General features: G+C 37.2%; 1 protein-coding gene across 2 annotated transcripts in view; it reads left to right on the plus strand.

Annotated features, from left to right (window-relative positions):
* Positions 1–21,707, plus strand: part of FAM3C (FAM3 metabolism regulating signaling molecule C) — a 37,898-nt gene that overhangs the window by 5,367 nt on the left and 10,824 nt on the right. Inside the window, exons 2-5 of one of the 2 annotated variants that reach the window (XM_058191040.1) lie at positions 7,227–7,285; positions 11,455–11,559; positions 12,326–12,355; positions 17,805–17,928. In XM_058191040.1, the coding sequence (XP_058047023.1) occupies positions 7,273–7,285; positions 11,455–11,559; positions 12,326–12,355; positions 17,805–17,928 (272 nt within the window). In that variant the 5' untranslated portion in view covers positions 7,227–7,272. The remainder of the gene's footprint in view (positions 1–7,226; positions 7,286–11,454; positions 11,560–12,325; positions 12,356–17,804; positions 17,929–21,707) is intronic. The other variant, XM_058191042.1, reaches the window with a different exon arrangement.

Here is a 21,707-nt window from a genome sequence, read left to right on the forward strand (position 1 = left end):
CCTGAAGTTTTTAAGAATATTTGATGATTTAAACCCTTATGTTGCTTCATCTTCAAAGGAACACATACTGATACAATTTATAGTGTGACAAGTCCTTTGCAGAGCTTTGTTCCTCTTTTCCTTTCTTTCATTTTAAGTATCACTTCCAAAATTACGTTTTATTTCAAGATTCAGATCTTGTATTGCTTTTTTAGCTAAATGTGGAAGCTTGATGATGATGATGATGGAAGAACTAAATGTGTGAAGCTTGATTATGATGATGATGATGCTTTTTCTGGAATTATTTATTGATAAAATGTGAATGCAATTTCATATTCCTCTCAGATTGTATGGAAAAGAGCTTTTTTATTCTTAGAGACGTACCGTAAGTCAGAATGGCCAGATGGAAAATGGCCATTCTGAGTTACTGAGGATAACCTGTGTCCTTTGGTACAGTACTCACTAACGATAATCATAATAACAAACCTATATATAGACATTTTTTGTCTTGCAGCTGATAATAAAAATATCTAAAATGCAGTTTTATATATATTGTATAATGTTCTCAAAATGCATAGTTTTTGGAGGATCAAAAGTTGTATATATGTTGGTCTTAGCGCTTGCTTTATTTAATACTACTCTAGTTCTTACAACAAAGCTATTCATGTGTGATGGGGGAAGGTGCTATCAGGCACCTTGCTGTAGAACCTGACACCAATTAAGGCAGAAAGGGAGGGAGCAGTCCAGCTGGCTTCTGTGCCTCAGGAAAGACTGGACTATGGGTGTCTCCATTCCTACACCACATTGACTTTCATAAGCTAAATATATATGATTTTGCAGTTGGAAAGTTTCCAGAGAAAAATTTAGAAAGCAGCAGTATGCAAATTTTCACTGGCTAAATAGTTCTTTAATTGAACCTTGTTCTCAAATTTTTCTATGATTACTTATATGACTTTTAATATACGAGCAGTAGTAGTAATATTTTTATTTACTGGCAAGTGCTAAGTACAAGCAAGCAATTATAATGACACAAACAAATTGTTATCTATGTGCAGCCATTTATATATCAGTTAAACATCTAACCACTATCGTAATTAAACCTTATATTGGGTGCTGCAGTATAGTGTGGAAAAATAAGGATTTTCAGCTTCATGAGATCGGGCTCCAGTGGTTGTTCAAGGGGAAACTAATTCCAGAGTAGGTACAAAATGAGTGAAGACTCTCAAAAGTTAGATCCCTTCCCACATATGGAAAAACTAAGTGACTCTGATTGCATGATCAATCTGAGTTCAAGGAGTTCAGTTTGGGGCCACAACACATTCAAGATGGGTGTTCGACACAGCACATTTGTGTGAGTAACCATCCTTTTTCAGAAGAATTAGAGAAACTGCATCTAATTTGGCATACAGAAAGATAGATTGTGAGCATTCATGCTTTGCTTCACTCTTCATTTAATCATAAATATTAACTGCCTTTCTACCTCAGTCTGTCTTTTCAGAATTTCAGATCTATAATAATATGAGAGAGAAAGCTAATATTGGATGGTAATAATTGTGATGACTATACATTTACACCATAATTAGAGTTGTCATGTCTCAGTGCCAGAAGTTAGAGACCATGAACAGGAGGCTGCAATTATGTTAATGCCCTGCATATAGATGCTTTCTTGGCATATCTTGGAAGTTACTCTGGAACACAATAGAAGTTAAATATAGGAGTTTTCTGGAATGTTGACATAGGGTTTTATTTAACAGGTTAGGGTAAAACAGCCGGTTTTATGTAGTGGTTAAGGCATCAGGCTAGAAATTGGGAGACTGAATCCAGTTTTGTGTAGACACAAAGCCAGCTGGGTGACCTTGGACCAGTCACTTTCTCTTAGCCTAGGAAGGAGGCAATGGCAAACCACTTCTGAAAACCTTAACAAGAAAACTGTATGAACTTGTCCAAGCAGTCTCTGAGAATCAGGTACAATTGAATGGAAGAAAAGAAAGGTTAAATTGGATTGTACAAAAGATGTAGGTGGTAGTACACATGTGCTAATGTCTTAAGAACAGCTTAATGTCATCAAGTGAAATAGAGGAGGACGGTGGCTCTGATCTGTTCCGTATAATAATGGGACATGGGTCAGTGGTAGAAATTGATTTATACTAATCCAAGTAGTGTTTGAACTTTCAAACTTATGAGAAAACTATGACTTAGAGAAGTGGGTGTGGTCAGCTCAATGTCACTCATGTTGGGAGTGCACTCTGCCAGCAAAAACAGGCTCCCGAGTTCTTGTTTCCGGCTGTGACAGACTCCTATAACCCTCTGCCAACAAAAATGGAGCTCAGGAGGGCCACCTTCCTGAGCTCCATTTTCACTGGCAGAGGCACCACGGGGTGGTCCTTCGTTGTTTCCTGGGCAGCTCCGTGGGCCCGATCTAAGCCCCTCAGGGGCCTTGAGTTTGACATCTATGGCTTAGAGCTTTGTATCTTTTTTCATTTTCCATTCTTTCCACACTTAGGGTTCATACATTCAGTCACATTTCCATGGTACTTATTCTCTAGTGCACTGTTACTGATCTGTTAAATACTATACCAAGAAGTAGGTATAGTTAGCAAGTATAATTTTGAAAAGAATATGCGTCATTGAATGTTTCAAGCACACTTGTGATTTCCTGTGCAAACTAATGGTTCCACATACTGAAACCTGACTTGTTAATTCTCTGTTGGGCTGCAAAAGCTTCACTGTGCATCCTTGTTTTGATCAATTAAGGGGCATTTCTGCTGCTCATGCCATACATATTGCCTGCATACTTCCTTCCACCTGCACCAGCAATTAAGACATTTTTTCCTATGGGAAAGGCGAAGTCTTATGATGTAACTGTTATTACATCTGCTGCTAAATGTATATTTCTTCTGATGTGTTGTATTCCTTAAACTTCAACAACTTATATACTGTAGCTACAGATACGTTTTAAGAATGGCAGTTATCATTGCCAGTATATATTTGTGTTTTTATGCCATTCATAAAATATAGAAAACGATCTGTTAATATTTTATTTTCAGTGGTGGCTTATCCTGTTTTTTTTTTTAATTTGCATTTTATATCCCGCCCTTCTCCGAAGACTCAGGGCGGCTTACACTATCTATTCTGACTTTAATCAAATGTTCACTTTACAGTCTAGCATAATTCATAAGACTCCTGGATAATATCAGTTACATCTGGATCAGTATGGAATAAGTCGTAGGCTTGTGTGCTTTCTGTTCATATCAATGTACCAATCTCACTTGCCAGACACTTGTTTGTGCAACCTTGTAAGGTTTATTCTTGTATTTGCAGATCAGACAATTGTTACTTTATGAGTAACCCTAAGAACGCTTTAAAACAGAATTGTTAATTTCCTACATTGGTTAGTTAATTCATGGATGGATTTGCACTACTGAACCAGATAAAACAAATCTGATTACAGATAAACTGACTGACGTATGTGATCTATAGTGTCCACTTTCTTAATGTATCCACACATCATCTTTCAGTATTTGTCTTCACTCTTTTTTTGATAGCAGTGTTCCAATAACTAAGGGGCTGCCACAAAGAAGAGGGAGTCAACTTATTTTCCAAAGCACTTAAGGCAGAACAAGAAGCAATGGATAGGAACTAATTAAGGAACCAACCTAGAACTAAGGAGAATTTTCCTAACAGAACAAGTAATTAGTGGAGCACCTCCAGAAATTGTGAGTGATTCAAACACTAGAGATTTTAAAGAAGAGATTGGACAGCAATTTGCCTGAAATGATATAGAATTTCCTGTTTAAACAGGGGGGTTGGACTAGAAGACCCTCAAGGTCCCTTCCAACTCTGTTATATTCTGGGTTTTTTTCTGGCCAGGGAACACATAAAATGGTCCTTAAGATCTTAAAATGATCCTTCCATCTTCCTTAAGATGGAATCCTGTCCATCTACCATCAGTCTATTGTGTCCGATCACAGTGATGATCAGTTTAAAGAAGATATTTCTTTTCTTTTAATTATTTTTTTAACAACCCAAGACACTTGGGAAACATCAATGGAGAAAAAAATCCAGAATTAGAGTAATTACATTCATGTAAAATGTAATAGTAGAATTCCAAATTCTGGTTTATTTATGAATGGGTTTGTGCTGCGTTGTGTGCACCCATCTTGGCTCTCTTGGTGGCACCAACAGCTAAAAGGAAGATGGTTCAGTGAGGGATGAGGATCCTGTGAACCTACAGATGTGGTTTGCACTTTAGAACTGCTGTAGGTAGATCAATGTACTAAAGACCTTTGCTGTTCTTTTTGTAGCAAGATGTTCAGTGTGAAAGTTAAAAGCATTGGATGTATTACGCTTCACGCACTATTGCATTATATAATAAATACTGGCTAAAGATATGATACAAGCCTAACAAACAAATGATTGCCAATACCACAGTTGTGTGGATTTTACCAGACTTACTTATTACATATTCTTAGATTGATTCATATACTTGAAATACTTCAAAAATTGAGGTTTTTAATAAGGGTTTTTATGCAACTGAAGATTAAATGTTGTCAATCTCCATATTTGAATTAGATTATATGCTGAATATCTTGAAAAGATTAGATAAATTAGATAATTTAGAGTTGTACTGTATGTGGAATCTGGTGTATAAAATTCCTAATGCTTTATTTTTAATTTAGCCAATATTAAATATTCCAGGTACTTCCAAATATATTTGTGACAATAATAAGTAGAGGAAAGGAAAAAATGAAATTAAATCTATAAAAGTTATATTCCCAAATCATGTAGACAACTAAAATAAAAAATACTAAATTAGAAAGAGGGAAACTGTTAGAACTTCACATAATCATTGGCAAAGAAATGGTTTATCTAAAGCTGATTCCAGGTTATAATATATATTTGTAACAAGAATTATTCCAAGTTGGTTCAGTCTTTGGATTTTGAGGTTTGCTATATTGTAAATGTGTATGAATGGATTCTAATGCTTGTATTGTGGCTTTTAACCCAATGCTTTGCTTTGAGTATCAAGAAATAGTTGGGAGCACCAAATAACAATTATTAGTATCTTCTCCTTTTCTCCTTCTATTTTGAACTTTGTGTGTCTTGACTTAGGAAATATTCATAAAAGTTGCAAACTGTTTTTAGCTGGAAACCGTTTAGCTTTTCCTCTTTCTAACTAATTGAACTGTATAAATAATGAATCAAGAGCTTGTGAACATATTGTCCCCATTTTAGTTTTTTTTTTAATTAAACATACCATGTGACATTTCTTCAGTTGTTTTTGGAAAATCTTTGAGAACTAAAAGCTGATTAAAGAGTTTTAGTTTACAAACTAGTTATGCAATCCTTTGCATTTTCTTGATTTCTTGGATAGTATAATTATCGTTCTTTCAGAGTAAAATTGTAGTTCATTATGTGCAAATGAACATGGTATACTTTCTGTTTCTTAATCTATACCACATGCATGAGTTTGCAACTGAATGATGTAGGAAAATACATAGTGCATATTCATGATTCCACTAAGGTAGAAATAAAATAATATCATAGCTGTGTTGATACATTAAACGGGTTTCAGTCGTATTTTTAGGGTTATATATAAATATTCCTCAACTTACAACCATAAGAGACCAGAATTTCTGTTGTTAAGCAAGGTGGTTATTATTTGAATTGTGCCAAATTTTTTGGCCTTTTTTGCTACAGTTGTTAAGCAGATCACATGGTCATTAAATGCATTCAGCTTCCCCATTGATTTGTCTGTCGGCTGGCTGGGAAAATCTCAAATGATCACATGACTCCAGGACACTGTAGCCATCATAAATATATATATAATCCAAATTTTGATCATGTTAAGAAAGCTGCGATAGTTGTAAGTGTATGAATGGATTCTAATGCTTGTATTGTGGCTTTTAACCCAATGCTTTGCTTTGAGTATCAAGAAATAGTTGGGAGCACCAAATAACAATTATTAGTATCTTCTCCTTTTCTCCTTCTATTTTGAACTTTGTGTGTCTTGACTTAGGAAATATTCATAAAAGTTGCAAACTGTTTTTAGCTGGAAACCGTTTAGCTTTTCCTCTTTCTAACTAATTGAACTGTATAAATAATGAATCAAGAGCTTGTGAACATATTGTCCCCATTTTAGTTTTTTTTTTAATTAAACATACCATGTGACATTTCTTCAGTTGTTTTTGGAAAATCTTTGAGAACTAAAAGCTGATTAAAGAGTTTTAGTTTACAAACTAGTTATGCAATCCTTTGCATTTTCTTGATTTCTTGGATAGTATAATTATCGTTCTTTCAGAGTAAAATTGTAGTTCATTATGTGCAAATGAACATGGTATACTTTCTGTTTCTTAATCTATACCACATGCATGAGTTTGCAACTGAATGATGTAGGAAAATACATAGTGCATATTCATGATTCCACTAAGGTAGAAATAAAATAATATCATAGCTGTGTTGATACATTAAACGGGTTTCAGTCGTATTTTTAGGGTTATATATAAATATTCCTCAACTTACAACCATAAGAGACCAGAATTTCTGTTGTTAAGCAAGGTGGTTATTATTTGAATTGTGCCAAATTTTTTGGCCTTTTTTGCTACAGTTGTTAAGCAGATCACATGGTCATTAAATGCATTCAGCTTCCCCATTGATTTGTCTGTCGGCTGGCTGGGAAAATCTCAAATGATCACATGACTCCAGGACACTGTAGCCATCATAAATATATATATAATCCAAATTTTGATCATGTTAAGAAAGCTGCGATAGTTGTAAGTGCAAGGATTGATTGTAAGTCATTTTTTTCAGTGCTGTTGTAATTTCAAACATTTGCTAAATGAACTGTTGTAAGTTAAGTATTACCTGTAGTTTCTGTTTTATTTATTTATTTATTTATTTGATTTTTATACCGCCCTTCTCCCGAAGGACTCAGGGCGGTGTACAGGCAACAATAAAATACAGACACTACAGTATACAGACACTACAGTTTTTAAAGTTCTATTAAAAAATGAAACAAAAAGTATGTTTATGGGATGAAAATGTATATCAAAATTAAAAATTCTAGTTAACCCTTGAAGTGTCTCGGTCCTTTATTTTCCTTGTGTATTTTGGGTACAAAGATTATGATATCATTGCTATTATCATTGTGTCTTAAAGAATACAGACTTTTTCAGTGGAATGAATGAATCAAAGCATCTCCCTGCTTATACTCTACTGATTGAAAGCTGTTTTTCCTTCTTCTCCAGGTAGCTGGTTAAATGCAATTGTGCCAGTAAGAGAGGGAAGATAAACATGAGAATAGCAGGTAAGAATTATAACTTAAAAAAAAAAAACTTCGGAAATGAGTAGCTCATTTGAGTCACAGAGAGTATTTCTAACCTGTAACTATGATGGATGATGAAAAAGAAGTTTTACTGGTTCTATTTATCTGAAATCCACATTCCAGTGAAGCTTTAAAGTTTGAGATAATGGACTCCCATTTAGATTGATTGCCTTGTGATGGTTTAAGAAGTGTCTGTTGTGTTTAAACTAAAGCTAAATGGTGGTTCATATCAAATTTAATTTAAATGTAATTTGAACTGTATCACTTCACCATTTTCAGCACAATTAGAATAAGAGCAATTAGAAATGATTTTGGTCCTAAATTCTTATAATTGACTTGGAACTACACACACACACACACACACACACACACACACACACACACACACACACACGGTATATAGTGTATATTATGATGCTAGTATTTCTTAGGCAGGAAAAAATGATTAGTGGTAGAAAATATTTTAGATAATGACATGGCAATTTGTTTTTCTTACTAAGTCTAGCCAGGAAGAATTTTTAAGTTAAATATTATTATTATCTGACATATACAGATTACTCCAAAAAAAATATTGGGAAATGTATGTCACCTGATGCATGATCGGCAGGAGTTTAAATTTTTTTTTATTATCTTGCAGTTCCATACATTTATATCTACATTTATATCTGACATGTTAGAGTTAAAAAATACCCTAATGTGGAGGTAAGAAATGGAACTGAATTGCTTTTCCTATTCAATTCAGAGGGAACTGAATGGAAGTCAGGGCTTAAGATTCCTTCCAGTCTTAGAGAGGAAAGTCTCTCCTTTCAAACTTTCTATTTTCTAGATCGGGATGTCAAACTCGATTTCATTGAGGGCCGCATCAGGGTTGCGTTTGACTTTGGGGGCCAGGGTGGGCATGGCCAGCTTGATGTCACTCGGGTTGGGGGCGTCTGTGGTGGCTCAGGTGCTCTGCCAGCTAAAACAGGCTCCAGAGCTCCATTTTCAGCTGTGACAGCCTCCTGCTGCCCTCTGCCAGTGAAAATGGAGCTTGAGGAGGTTTCCCCCCCCCCCCCGAGTTCCAGTTTCACTGCAGGGGGCGGCAGGAGGCTGTGGCAGCTGAAAATGGAGCCTGGGAAGGGCTCCATGTTCTCTGGCAAAGCCGCCATTGGCCGGTCCTTTGCTGTCTCTTGGGGGGCCCTGTGGGCAAGATCTAAGCACCCCACGGGCCAGATCCGGCCCTGGGCCTTGAGTTTGACACCCCTGTTCTAGATGAAGCAGCAGGTTTTCTCTTGGCTGCAAAGGAAGTGAAGGTAATAGGAAAGAAGGCTGCTAGGCAAGGGCAATTAATATTACTAATGCTACAGATAACATGTTTAACTTATACAGGTTAAAGAAAAAATATATAGTTAGTTTTATTTCCTTCTTATTTATTTACCTATTTATTTCTTAAATTTCCACACTTTCATTGAATACATACATGAAGAGGTGTGTGCTGCAGTGAATCCCCAAATTTTTATGGACTGAATTAAAATTTCAAAGAAACAAGCTTTTACATGAATCATTCTGCACAAGGAATAGGTGCTTTGGGGAAGTTTGTGCCGAGATGTGTATTTTAGCCATCCAGAATGAAGCAGACTGTTTTATTCTGGAGATGGAGCAAAACATGGTTCTTCCAGACCAAAGTATTTGGGGAGGGGAGGGTTAAGAGTGTGGAAGAGTCTGGAAAACGGGGCCTTAGGGGAAGGAAGAGAAGGTCATGGGGACAACCAGATATGCTGGTCTGGGAGCTGAGTGGCCGGTGGTGAGAGAGTGAAATGCACTACCTTTGTTCTACTCACCTTATCTCTCTCAAATCACTGCAGATTTTCTTTTGGCTAAAACAAAACCTTTGACTTTTCTTTGACATTTCTTCCAAAGCTTGGTCCGCCCAGAACGGACGGGCGGACTGTAATGCAGGATGTTTCTTTTAGATTCAGAACAAAACATGTAATGCACACCCTTCGACTTATGCATTTAGTGAAATGCTGAAAAAAGTGACTTATGACCATTTTTCACACTTATGACTGTTGCAGAATCCCCATGGTTATATGGTCAAAATTCAGACACTTTGTTAACCGGCTTATATTTATGACAGTGTCCTGAAGTCTTGTGATCATCTTTTGCGACCTTCTGATAAGCAAAGGGCCGGATAGCTCAGGCTGGTAATAGCCTGTTATTAAGAACACCGAAGCCTGCAATTATTGCAGGTTCGAGCCCGGCCCAAGGTTGACTCAGCCTTCCATCCTTTATAAGGTAGGTAAAATGAGGACCCAGATTGTTGGGGGGGCAATAAGTTGACTTTGTAAAAATATACAAATAGAATGAGACTATTGCCTTATACACTGTAAGCCGCCCTGAGTCTTCGGAGAAGGGCGGGGTATAAATGTAAACAAAAAAAAAAAAAAAAAAGTCAATGGAGAAGCCAGATTGACTTAACAGCCTTATTACTAACTTAATAACTGCAGTGGTTCACTTAACAATGGCAAGAACGGTTGTAAAATGGGGCAAATGGGGTAAAATAGCAACAGAAATTTTGGGCTCAGTTGTGGTCATAAGTCGAGGACTACATATATATATGTGAGATGACGTAAGTCTAATTGAAGTTAATATAAAGCCATTTTTACCTTCCTCATTGACCAAGCTGGTTACTGTGCAAGTAACTATATAAATGCTATTATGAGAATCTTAGATATATTCATTCATAGTTCTTATCTATAGAATTATGACTCCAGAACGACCATATTACTGTTATTTTAGAATGAATAATTCTAAGATATTTGAATTGATTTAAAATTTAAATAACCCTTAAAAAGCTTGTCCCTGACTAGTCACCCAGTTGGTTTTATGCCTAAAGGCAGAACTGGAACTCCCAATCTCCCAGATTCTAGCCTGGTGCCTTAATTACTGCACCATACAAGGTAACAAGTATTTCTATGCTGCTCTAATAACTCAGAATGCCTATGTTAAATTGGAAGGCAGCATTATGGATATGTGGATAGGTATGTTTCCACTAAATGCTTTTCCAAGGATTTTGGGATCACATCACAAAAATCCCACTTTTATTGAGACTCTTTAGTGAATACAGTTTGTATTCACAATTAGGCATCATGCAATCTGTAAGACTTTTAAGGGCAATGACATCTTCAGAAGAAAAACAAGAAAATGTAATTGCATGTCTAATATTTAACTTTGAATGGTAAAAGCTATTTTTCTGTACTTGTTGCTATGGGAAAAGTGTGAACATATATTGGCAAATGTTTGGTAAGCCAGGAGTTTCATCTTATTCTTGTCATAGCTGAATCATTGGAAAGTGGCTTTGGGCATTATATATTCCTTTCTACACCCATAAATGCCTGTTTTGAAGTTACTGTTTATTTGACATCTGATGGCCAATTGGATGCAGCCTGAAAAATAGAATTGATTTTCTAGCTCATGCATAGAAGAAGTAATGGATTTGTAGTAGCTGCAGTTTGCTTCATTAGAGCTCACAATAATCTGTGCACAAATGACAAAATGAAATGGACAAAAATGGGAAAATGTGAACCTGAAGCCTGTTCCTGTTTTGTGAACCAAGTTATGAATGGTTCAGTTACTTTTGTACCAAAGTAGCATTTACTGAAATTATGAAGATGTATTATATACCATTTTAGATAATGTGATCATTAAAAAAAATAAGCAAGCATTTCAAAAATATTCTTAATGAATGTGAGAAAAATAGAATGAAGAATGATCATCTATAATCCTCCCCCCCACCTTTTTTTTTCCTTTTTTTTTTTTACAAAAATCCACCAGGACCTTTGTTTTCCTGTAATCGTTGTAAAATATATTTACTGGCTTATACACATGAAATAAAAGCAAGAATAATCAATTAAATGAAAAAGAAATTTCACATCGGTTCTCACTGCTATAATTTCTAAATTATATATTTATGCAGATAAAGTCCTATAATTTGCTTCCAAACAAATTAACAAGAGTTTCTGCATCAAAATATTTGTTTCATAAAACATTTGCATTGCGTTATTTGGACATGGCTATATTCCCAATATTATTGTAGTAGTGGTGGGGATATTTTATTATATTAGACAGTTGTACAGTTGTTCAGCGACTTCCTTTTGCTCTGTTTAAATTAGGAGCAGCAAAGTTGGTAATAGCAGTGGCTGTGTTCTTGCTGATGTTTTATGTCATATCTCAAGTATTTGAAATAAAAATGGACGCCAGTTTAGGAAATCTTTTTGGTAAGTAACCTACTTAAGTTATTTTCACACAGAATTGTATAATTTAAGCACAATGCAGTCATATATATTGGTGTTCTCAAACATAATCCTGTTAGTGAGATTTACTCACAGATAGATCAGTTAAGGATTGTAGACAAAAGTAGACTTAATATATTTTGGCTATGCTTTCAGTTCAGAATCCCATTTCTGTCATTTGTCAAGATGAGTATGGTAGTTTCAAATTATGTGGAGTAAAAAAGTCAGTGTCGCTTTTTTTATATCCTCTTCTGATTTATTTACAGTAAATAATTTATGTGATGCTTTGAGAGGAGGAGATGTCCCTTAAATACAATTTATAACATTGGTATAATTACAAAATTGTTGTAAATGGCATCATTTGCAATGCTTTGATTTAACAATCAAACCATCCAGTTTAAAGGCCATTGAAATGAGGGGGAAACACAAATGAAAAAAATGTTCATTGTGTCTGAAGTTCACCAAACTGAGATCTTTTAAACTAAAGATTTACTATATGAGTAATTAGTGCATATGTGTGTAACTCATGGTATATATTCTGTACTGACCTTCTCTTGTACAGCATAATATTGTAGTCAATTGCACCAAAATGTTACTGTACAGTTGGCAACCATATCATCAAATAGAATGATAAACTATAATCTTAATTTGGTGAGTTAGGAATTATGACATTAAAAGCATAATAATTCCATAAAAAGCATAATTAAGAAAAAAGTTTTTCTAATGTGTATTTCAATGTTAATTTTTCTAGCAAGGTCAGCACTGGACGCACCATTGCGAAGTGAGTATTCTGCACTACAGTTATTACTTATTGGTATTTTTAATGCATCATAATTAAGATCCATTAGTGATATCCAGTATAGTAAGGACATCTTAGTGAGCAATGCAAGGCTGATGCCGATTTTGAAGGGAAAGACTTGTGAAATTCCTCAGAATTCAGGTTGTCTAAGAGCTTCCTAGTAAGAGACAAATAAAAAGTCAGCAGTTCAAGAGACACAGGTAAAGATTTAGAAAGCTTTATCTTCTCCAGTGTCTATTCTTTGATAAAGATTTTTTAAACTCATGACTCTCATTCATCTAAGTTTTTAGTATTTAGATTTGGGTTTATTTTTTTAAAGACTGAAGAGTGTGAAGACATAGGAAAGGAGATGCTGACTTTCAGATTCATGCCACCAAAAATAATTTGCTGAAAATATGACATTTTCCCTTTGGTCTAGAGCAGGATTCCCCAACCTGTGGGCATCTACCGGTCTGCGGGCTATTTGCAATCGGGTAGTGTGAGTGGCTGGCTGGAGCACAAGTGTGCATGTGTGCGCACAGCCCCACTTGTGTGTGGGCTCAGTGCCCCATTTGTGTGAACATCACAGGCACTTGGTGCCTCACTTGTGCGAGTGTTGCAGGTGCTCACGCTCGGGCCTCACTCGCACAAGCATCACAGATGCTCATGGCCCACTTGTGTGAGCGTTTGGAGCCCCATTCACACAAGCAATAGGTGTTGGCGCATGTGCATGCACCTGCCTCTCCCACAAAACCATCCCCTCTTTCCCATCTCCCTCACCACTCTGGCCACCAACCCAGAGAGTTTGGGGAACTCTGGTCTAGAGGAAATCACTTTGTTTAAAAATTGTCAAAGGAGTTGATTTTTTAATCCTCTACTTATCACAGTTTATCATTAAATCCACAGAAGTGGGACCATTAGTCCATTGTACAGAGTCATTAAAACTGGAGGAAAGAAATTAAATCTGTGGTAGGATTCAGCAAATTTGTACCAGTCTGGGTGAACTGGTTGTTAAATTATTCCCCTCCCCCACTATCAAAGTGGATCCTGGGTGCTGCGCTGTGCTGCAATGGAGAAACGGGCAACGGACTAGCCAGCCCAATGAAAGGAGAAGGCCGCTTTCCCTTTTCTTCTCCCTGCTCCTCCACCTTCCATTGTGCTGGCCACTTCATTTCCTGTTTCTCCATTGCAGCGCAGCGCCCAGGATCTACTTTGATAGTGGGGGGGGGGGTTTGTAATTTAACAACCGGTTCGCCCAGGGTCAAGTTGGCCATTGCGGGAGGCTCATCCTGCATGTGCAGCGGAGCTGGAAGACGGTGATGGGCCACACTCCTCACAACAGTCAACCTGACCCTAGGTGAACCAGTTGTTAAATTATTTGAATCCCACCACTGAATTAAATGAATACATAAACCATCTTAGCCAAGACAGATTGAAGATCCTGACATAAGGCTCTTAGAAATTCAGAGGTTCATACTGCAATGGAAATATAAATGTTTTCAATTTGGGCCAGCTCTGTATGTGTTTATTTGACACCTATTCACTGATAATGGATGCCTAAACCTGCCAGAGCAGTATGTAGTCTACAACCTGTCACTTAGTGACTGTTTGAAGTTATGGTGGGCTTCCCTAGTTATGTCCAAGTTCCGATGTTTTGACATCTGCCGTCCTTCCCAGTTACATGACTGCATTTTGGGCCCTTGACAACCTGCCTGCATTTATAGCTGTTTGCAGCATCCTTCAGTCGCATTTTATGTTTTTGCCAAAAACCAGCATTTCTGGTTATAGCATTCCTTTAACAATCACCACAAAAATTTGTAAAATTGGGTTGGTTATGTGGGTGACCCACTTTATGACCATCATGGCGTATGACTTAATGGGCAAGTTCCATTAAGGTTTTAAGTCAAGATCTACCTATATGCAGATTTTAAAAGTAAGACTTGTTCCCAAGAGAACTTACTGATTTGAGCCAAGAATATATATTGGAATGGTTAGTTTTGAATCTGTAGTCCAACAGCAGAGTTCAGCTTCTATTGTGTTGGCTGAACCAGCCTAGAAATGTAAAATTAAATTAGCATAAGAGTAAAGTCCAAGTGTCTAGTTGGCCATCTTAAAGAAACTGAAAGCTGAATAAATGAATGAAGCTTGAGTAATATCACTCTTCCAGTCTTAAAAGAGTTCTCAGAGGCAGCAAGTTTAATTAGATGATTAAATATATTAAATATATCAAGCACTGTTCACAGCACTCCTCATGTTCCTTCCCGTTTTCCATCTGTGAACGTGAACTTGGAATATTGTGTAAAGCCTGTAAAATAAATCAGAAACAGACAAAAAGCCTGAAATCTGAAAAAGTGGTTTGTAAATCTGTGAAGTATTTTGTAGCTTCCTGATACAATTTTGAATATTGGAGCAAATCTCCATTCAGTCTGAAAGCCTGCTTAGATTTTGATCAAACCTTCAGATTGAATCTATGAAGCTTTGCAAAGTACTACAAGATAGGAAACCAAATAAATTAAAGGCATGAGATAAGGGAAGGGTGGGAGGGAGGAGGGAATGTAGTTAAATACATTTTTAGTAGCCATGTTCACTTTATTTCTTCATACATTTCTTTTTTTTCAAAATCACCCTTGCTTCCACCTCAACCATATACTCTTCATACATTGCCTTAAATTTCGTGTGTGTTTATCTTTTGTAGTTTTGAGGCTATCAATTTCATCCACAATTTTCTTGTTTTCTTAACTGTTCCCTCTTCCTTCATTTAAGTATTGTGCAGTTTAGTCCATATTTATTCTGTCTGACTAAACCACCTGTTTCTTTCATACTATTAGCTCACTTTAATCATTCATTCTTGACACTATTTCTTCTTGTTTGGCCACATTCAGGTTATTTCTTTTAAGTGTCCCATTCCGATTGCATTCAGCTTACTTACTTTTCTCTGGACATATTCAGCTCTTCACACAACATTGTGGACACATGCATGATCTTATATACAGTATAGCCTTTTAAAATTATTTCAATAAATATTCTTTAGATGACAATGTTTATTACTTTTCTACAAACATTTTCTCGTCTTAAAATGTACTAAAATACACAGATTAATTGTCTTGCTCTAGGATTTTTCATGTTGTTATTACTTACAGTTTTATTTCCTCTGTCAAATACAACTTCATGGGTGTTGATACACATCCATTGTTCGGATATTACATTGCATTACACATTCATTGTTCAGATATTACTTTGCAGAGCCAACATTCATTTAAATAATTGGCTTCTCATTCAACAATATAGGATTGTCTGTATACCAAAGCACACATATGTTCATGACTCCATCATCACCAGCAACTTTCCTTACACATTTATCCATAAATGCATTAAATAAATGGATTTAATGAAAGGCATTAAACTTTTCAACTTCATTCTTTGACATATCACTGATTCCCAAATAACACTCTAAAATGCTTCTGGCATTCCATCACAAGTTTCATTTGGAATCGTTTCATCAGTTCTGTTTTTATTTCTGTTCACTTTGAAGGAAGCTGTAGTTTTGGACTTCTTCATCCACTTCAGAACTCCTTTTGTTCAACATTTTCTTAGCCTCCTTTAACATTCACTGCTTTCTTTGACTACTTTCTTTGCAACTGTCTTTCTCTCAGTACACATTATACAACATCTTTCTCTCATTCTCATTTTTCTTCAGTTATTCCCCTCATTGCCTCTTTTTCTCACCCATAGTCTTTTTCACGCTTTTCTATTAACTGTTCCTTTTCATACTTCCCTTTAGTTTAACTCCATACACTTTGGGAATAATCAGTAACATATTTCTTTTCATTCCCTTCCAAGCAGTTTCCATTTCCTCTTTCCATTCATTTGGTTTGGGGAGAGTAATTTATTTTCTAATACTTTTTCATACTGGACTCACACTTTTTCTTTCTACAGGTTTTATACTTTCACAATGGCTGCTTGTACTTTTATTTTCTTCCACATAATTTCTTGTCACTACAAAAAAGAACTATTTCCACATTCAGAACAATTCATCACTTGTGTATCCTTTGATAATATTCCCAATATTTCATCAAAAATGATCAGATCAACCACACTTTAGATTTAAATTTGTTCCTTTGCTATATGTATCTACGAATAGGCTTATGCTTATATCATGCATTTGAAACAGATCACTTTCTTAGTAAAGATTCAGAAGTCACTATTCTCATTATTTTCACTCAAAACCCTTTCCTCTACTTGCATCTCATTTCCACTTATCTATACATGTCACATAACAGAATAATTTGCTTCTCTGGATTCAGAATATTTTGCAGTTCTTCCAAGAATTCATATCTAGTTCCTTATTTATTATCATACATTAGACTAGAACACAAGATTTATTCATCTTTTTTCCTTATTTATATCCCATATTTTATTATTTTTACAAATAACTCAAGGTAGCAAACATATCTAATCCTCCTTCATCCTCTTTTTCCTACATCAATAACCCTGTGAGGTGATTTGGGTTGAGAGACAGCTGGCTTCCATGGCTAAGACAGCACTTGAATTCATGGTCTCTTGCTTTCTAGCCTGGTGCCCTAACCACTAGATCAAAAACATGCTGATATCACTAACTTATGGATTCCTACTTTCATATGAACCCACAACAACCAACATAACACTGACTCATTTTTTTGTGACTTTCATTTCAATGCTTTCATAATTAAATCTACTCCTTCACTTCCATGTATTCATCCCAAATCATAAGACTAGGTTAATTCATGATTTTACTATTTGCTCCTCTCTAACATTCCAAGTTAACAGTTTGCTTGTTTACATGTAATGGTTATCACTAGATTGGCCAATAGCTATTACATTCACTGTCCAACATGACTTTGATCAATCAAAGCATTTACGTAATACATTTTAATAAGAGGCAAGCAGGATAAATTAAGTTGATTAAGCTTAAAGCAGTATGTTTAAACACTTTTGGATGATAAACAATGCATTAATAGAGGTTTTGATATTATACAAGTATAATAAATACAATAGATAAAATTGAGTTGCAGTTTTACACCAGGTTGGCTCGATCTGTTCAGTGCAAGCTAGGATCTGTAATGGAGGTGCATGCATGCCCTGACATATTTGAGGAAAAAAAGATAAAACCTTATAACCACTAGTTAAGTGTAAGGTTATTGTGCACCTGTATATAACCTAAGGTTATAATAAATACATCGTAGACAATTTTGTTGCAGAATATATTCTGCGAATCAAATGGGCATGGCATGGAATGCTTTTCCTGAGTTTCAAATGACATATGCAACTTGCTTGCATTTTACCTTTATATACTTGCCTTTATTTTGCAATGTCTTGAAGTTATATCTTTTTCTTTCTTTTTTGTATGTTCTTTTTTATTTTGAATTTTTATTGCATTCCTTAAATTAAAATCTATTCCCTTCTTTCCCCAAAGCTACAAAGCCCCCAAAGTATAAATGTGGAACAACAAAAGCATGTCCAGCGAATCATTTTGCTTTCAAAATGGCAAGCGGAGCAGCCAACGTAGTTGGACCTAAAATATGTGTAGAAGACAATGTGTATGTATGAACCAATTTCTTTAACTAGAGACATAGAGGGATATATAGGTATCTCTATATTATCAATACCTGCATCTTCTCCCATTCTATCTTGCCTGCATCCCATGATCTCTGTGGGCCATTTTTTTTAATATGATCTCTACTGCAGTTTTGATTGGCTTGATTATGGTGATTTTAATTATTCTGTTGCTTTCTTTCTCTTTTTGAACTCTATTTTTTCAGTATTATATCTTTGCATCTCATTAACAGCCTTGGATATTGTTCCATAGTGCAAACATAAAATACAGATTTTCTTACTAAATGATGTCTGGGGAAATCCTGAAAAGATTCATAGAACTTTACCAAAGTTTGTCATAATTATTTTTTGCAGGGTATGTGGGTAGAATATTTCTAATTATATGCTGAAGTATTCCAAACTGTCACCAAATAATCCCCTGTGTTAAATATATAAGAGAATGATAAAAATGTCAAGATATATTATAATTAATTTAAAGTCTTCCTATTTAACATGCTTGGCATAATTTTACTTCAATTATTATGAACCGCTCCTTGGATCATACTATGACATAGTGTTGTAATGGATATGACCATTTTCATTGCAGATAGCCATGAAACAGGTTAGATTTTATTGCTAAATGGTGTAATATCTGTGTTGTATAGTGTAGTGATTAGAGCAAAGGATTATGACCACAGTAATCCATGTTCAAATCCACAATTCATAGTTTCTGCATGTCCCTGTGTCTGTTTCTGTCTACTTATAGACAGCAGAAGGAATGTCCTGGAAAAGTTACTAAATAAATCAATAGTCAGCTAAGAGGGGTTTGACACCTGCCTAAGAAAATAACTTGATAAACCCCTCCCTAGGTCACACAAAGATAGAGGAAGGGGATTCAACACATTCAAACTTATAAGATTCAGTTACTGTAGCTATTATAATAAAAGTGGTTGGCATTGGTTTCTTAATCTGGTTTTCTTGTAGAGCAGACATTCTCTCATAACATTCTTTTGTGTGAATAATGTAAAATGAGCTAACCCATGTATATGTCCTTGAATTTAGAAGAAGTTTAATGATAGGTTTTTCGGTCTATTCTATAGCAGAGGGAATATTCAGGAAAACTCCAGAACCTTTGGTTCTCTTTCCAACCCATACTGATATGGCCATTCCAGAGTGATCTAGCAGGTTCCAGAAGTAAATTTTCTGAAACCCTTCAGAAGTCATGTTGTTGGGGAATCAGGCCCAACAACCTGACTTCTGAAGGACCACAAATAACTTTTTGTTCAGGAAAGTTTCTAGAATACTGTCAACCACTCACAGGTTATCCAGATTATCAGAATCAAAATATTGAATTGGAATGTTCTGGAATTCTTCAGAACAATCAATTTGAGTAAATGGCTGTACATCAATAAATATTCAAGGTGATTTGATAATATGAGAATCATTTATAACAATACATTAACGTCTTTCTCATTATGCCCTAAGGATCAGCGGCAGAGTTTCCCTCCTAATGCAGAATATATTGGCCTGACCTAATTAAAATATTTGCTTCCAAGGCAGTATGCAATCTTCTGCAATTTGCTTGCAGAATCCCCCAAGATAGGGTCTCTACATCTTCTTTATCAACTGGCCTTATCCCTCCCTTAGCAATTGGCCATGAAGGACTAGACGTAATTCACTAAGAGGATGCCTCCATTCTCCCTCTGAGCATCTTTGGTTAGCAGTTTTACTTTTTTAGTAACCTGATCTATAAAAATGGTTTTCAGAAATAGACATACACAAAAAATATCTGTCTTGCACATTTAATTGAAGTCTTTCATTTTGATTTTTGTATCAGTTAAAACTCAAACGCCTGCTTTATCAGGAAGACATTTATCATTTCAGCATAACTGAATGTCAGGTTCAAAGGCTCTGAGTTGTTCTTTCATTGTGGCCCACAATTCTGTAAGCTTAATTATCAAGTAAAGCTTGTGCTTTCAAACCTTGGTGCAGTCAGGTGTAGGATAACAGCCTTTAAAATTCTACTTACCTGTGTTTCCCTGAAAATAATATATTATTATAGATTTTTATTGTCTTGTATTTATTTATTTTTGCCACTAAAAAAGGCATCAGGTCTTATTTTCAGGGGCGATGTCGTCCACTGACTCACCTCACTTGCGTGCATTGTCCCCGGCCTCTTTTTCGCTATCAGAGGCCTTCAGGAACTTCTTCGTCCTACAAGGCTTTCCTGAAGGCCTCTGCAGCTGATAACAGAGCTCCGGATCAATCTGTTATTGGCTAGCTGATAACAGAGCTCCGGATCAATCTGTTATTGGCTAGAGAGGTTTTCAGGAAAGCCTTGCCGGCTGTAGAAGAAATGGACTGAGGTGTGCAAGGCCTGGCTGCAACTATCTGAAGGTAAGTACCTCGGTCTGGAACCGAGGGAGGTCGCTGTCCCGCAGATAGCCGGCTGCGAAACCCTCCTAGTGAGGTGGGGCCGTGGGGTGCAGGTGGGCTTGCTGATTACGTACCTGGCTCCTTGCTACGTAACAGCAGCCCTGCCCGAGCTGCTGGAGATGATAGCCGGCTGCGAAACCCTCCCAGTGAGGTGGGGCCGTGGGGTGCAGGTGGGCTTGCTGATTACGCACCTGGCTCCTTGCTTAGGCAGGAGGCTCGGGAGTTCATGGCTTCCATGACGGCCTTGGACCTGACCCAGGTAGTGAACGGTCCCACCCACACCGGGGGTAACACACTGGACTTGATTTTTGTCTCGGGACAGTGGCTAAATGATCTGGAATTAGGGGAGTTAATATCTAAACCCCTGTCATGGTCAGATCATTTACTCCTTCAGCTAGACTTTCGAACCGCTGCACCACGCCGCAGGGAGACGGAACCGGTTCGATGGTTCCGTCCCAAGCGCCTGATGGACCTGGAGAGGTTTCTGACGGAGCTTGGGCCGTTTCCGAGGGATTTAGCCTGGGAGGAGGCGGTGGCTGGGGCCTTAGACTGCGTTGTGCCTTGCGGCCTCTGATCCGGCGACGAACTCGACCAGCTCCTTGGTATAACGAGGAGCTGAGAGAGATGAAGCGCCAGAAAAGTTGCCTAGAGAGCGCTTGAAGGTCCAGCCGCTCCGAACCCGACCGAACACTAGCGCGGTCGCATATTCAGACCTACCTAGTGGCGATCAGAGCGGCAAAGCATAATTACTTCTCCGCTCTCATCGCATCGGCAGATAATCGCCCAGCCACCCTGTTTAGGGTAACCCGCTCCTTGCTTAGGCAGGAGGCTCGGAAGGACCCTCTACAGGGGCGTGCTGAGGATTTTGTACAGTATCTGTCTGATAAAATCGCTCGGATTCGGGACAGATTGGACACTGATTGGATAGATCCGGGAGAATGGTGGGGACGAGTCTTGAGAGTATTATCTGGGCTGAGTTCGACTCCCGATGACATGGACAGGTTGTTGGACAGGTTGAACCCCACCACATGTTTATTGGACCCGTGTCCCTGCTGGATGGTACTGGCCACACGGGAGGTTACATGAGGCTGGCTCCTGGGAGTTACTAACGCTTCTCTGTTGGGGGGCATTTTCCCCGCCGCCTTGAAAGAGGCGGTGGTGCGACCCCTCCTCAAGAAGCCCTCCCTGGACCCAGCTGTATTAGTGAACTATCGTCCAGTCTCCAACCTTCGCTTTCTGGCGAAGGTTATTGAGAGTGTGGTGGCGTTTCAGCTTCCTCAACACCTGGAGGAAACTGTCTATCCGGACCCGTTCCAGTCTGGTTTCAGACCCGGATGCAGCACCGAGA

The sequence above is a fragment of the Ahaetulla prasina genome, chromosome 7 (genome assembly GCF_028640845.1).
Source record: "Ahaetulla prasina isolate Xishuangbanna chromosome 7, ASM2864084v1, whole genome shotgun sequence".
Taxonomy (NCBI): domain Eukaryota; kingdom Metazoa; phylum Chordata; class Lepidosauria; order Squamata; family Colubridae; genus Ahaetulla; species Ahaetulla prasina.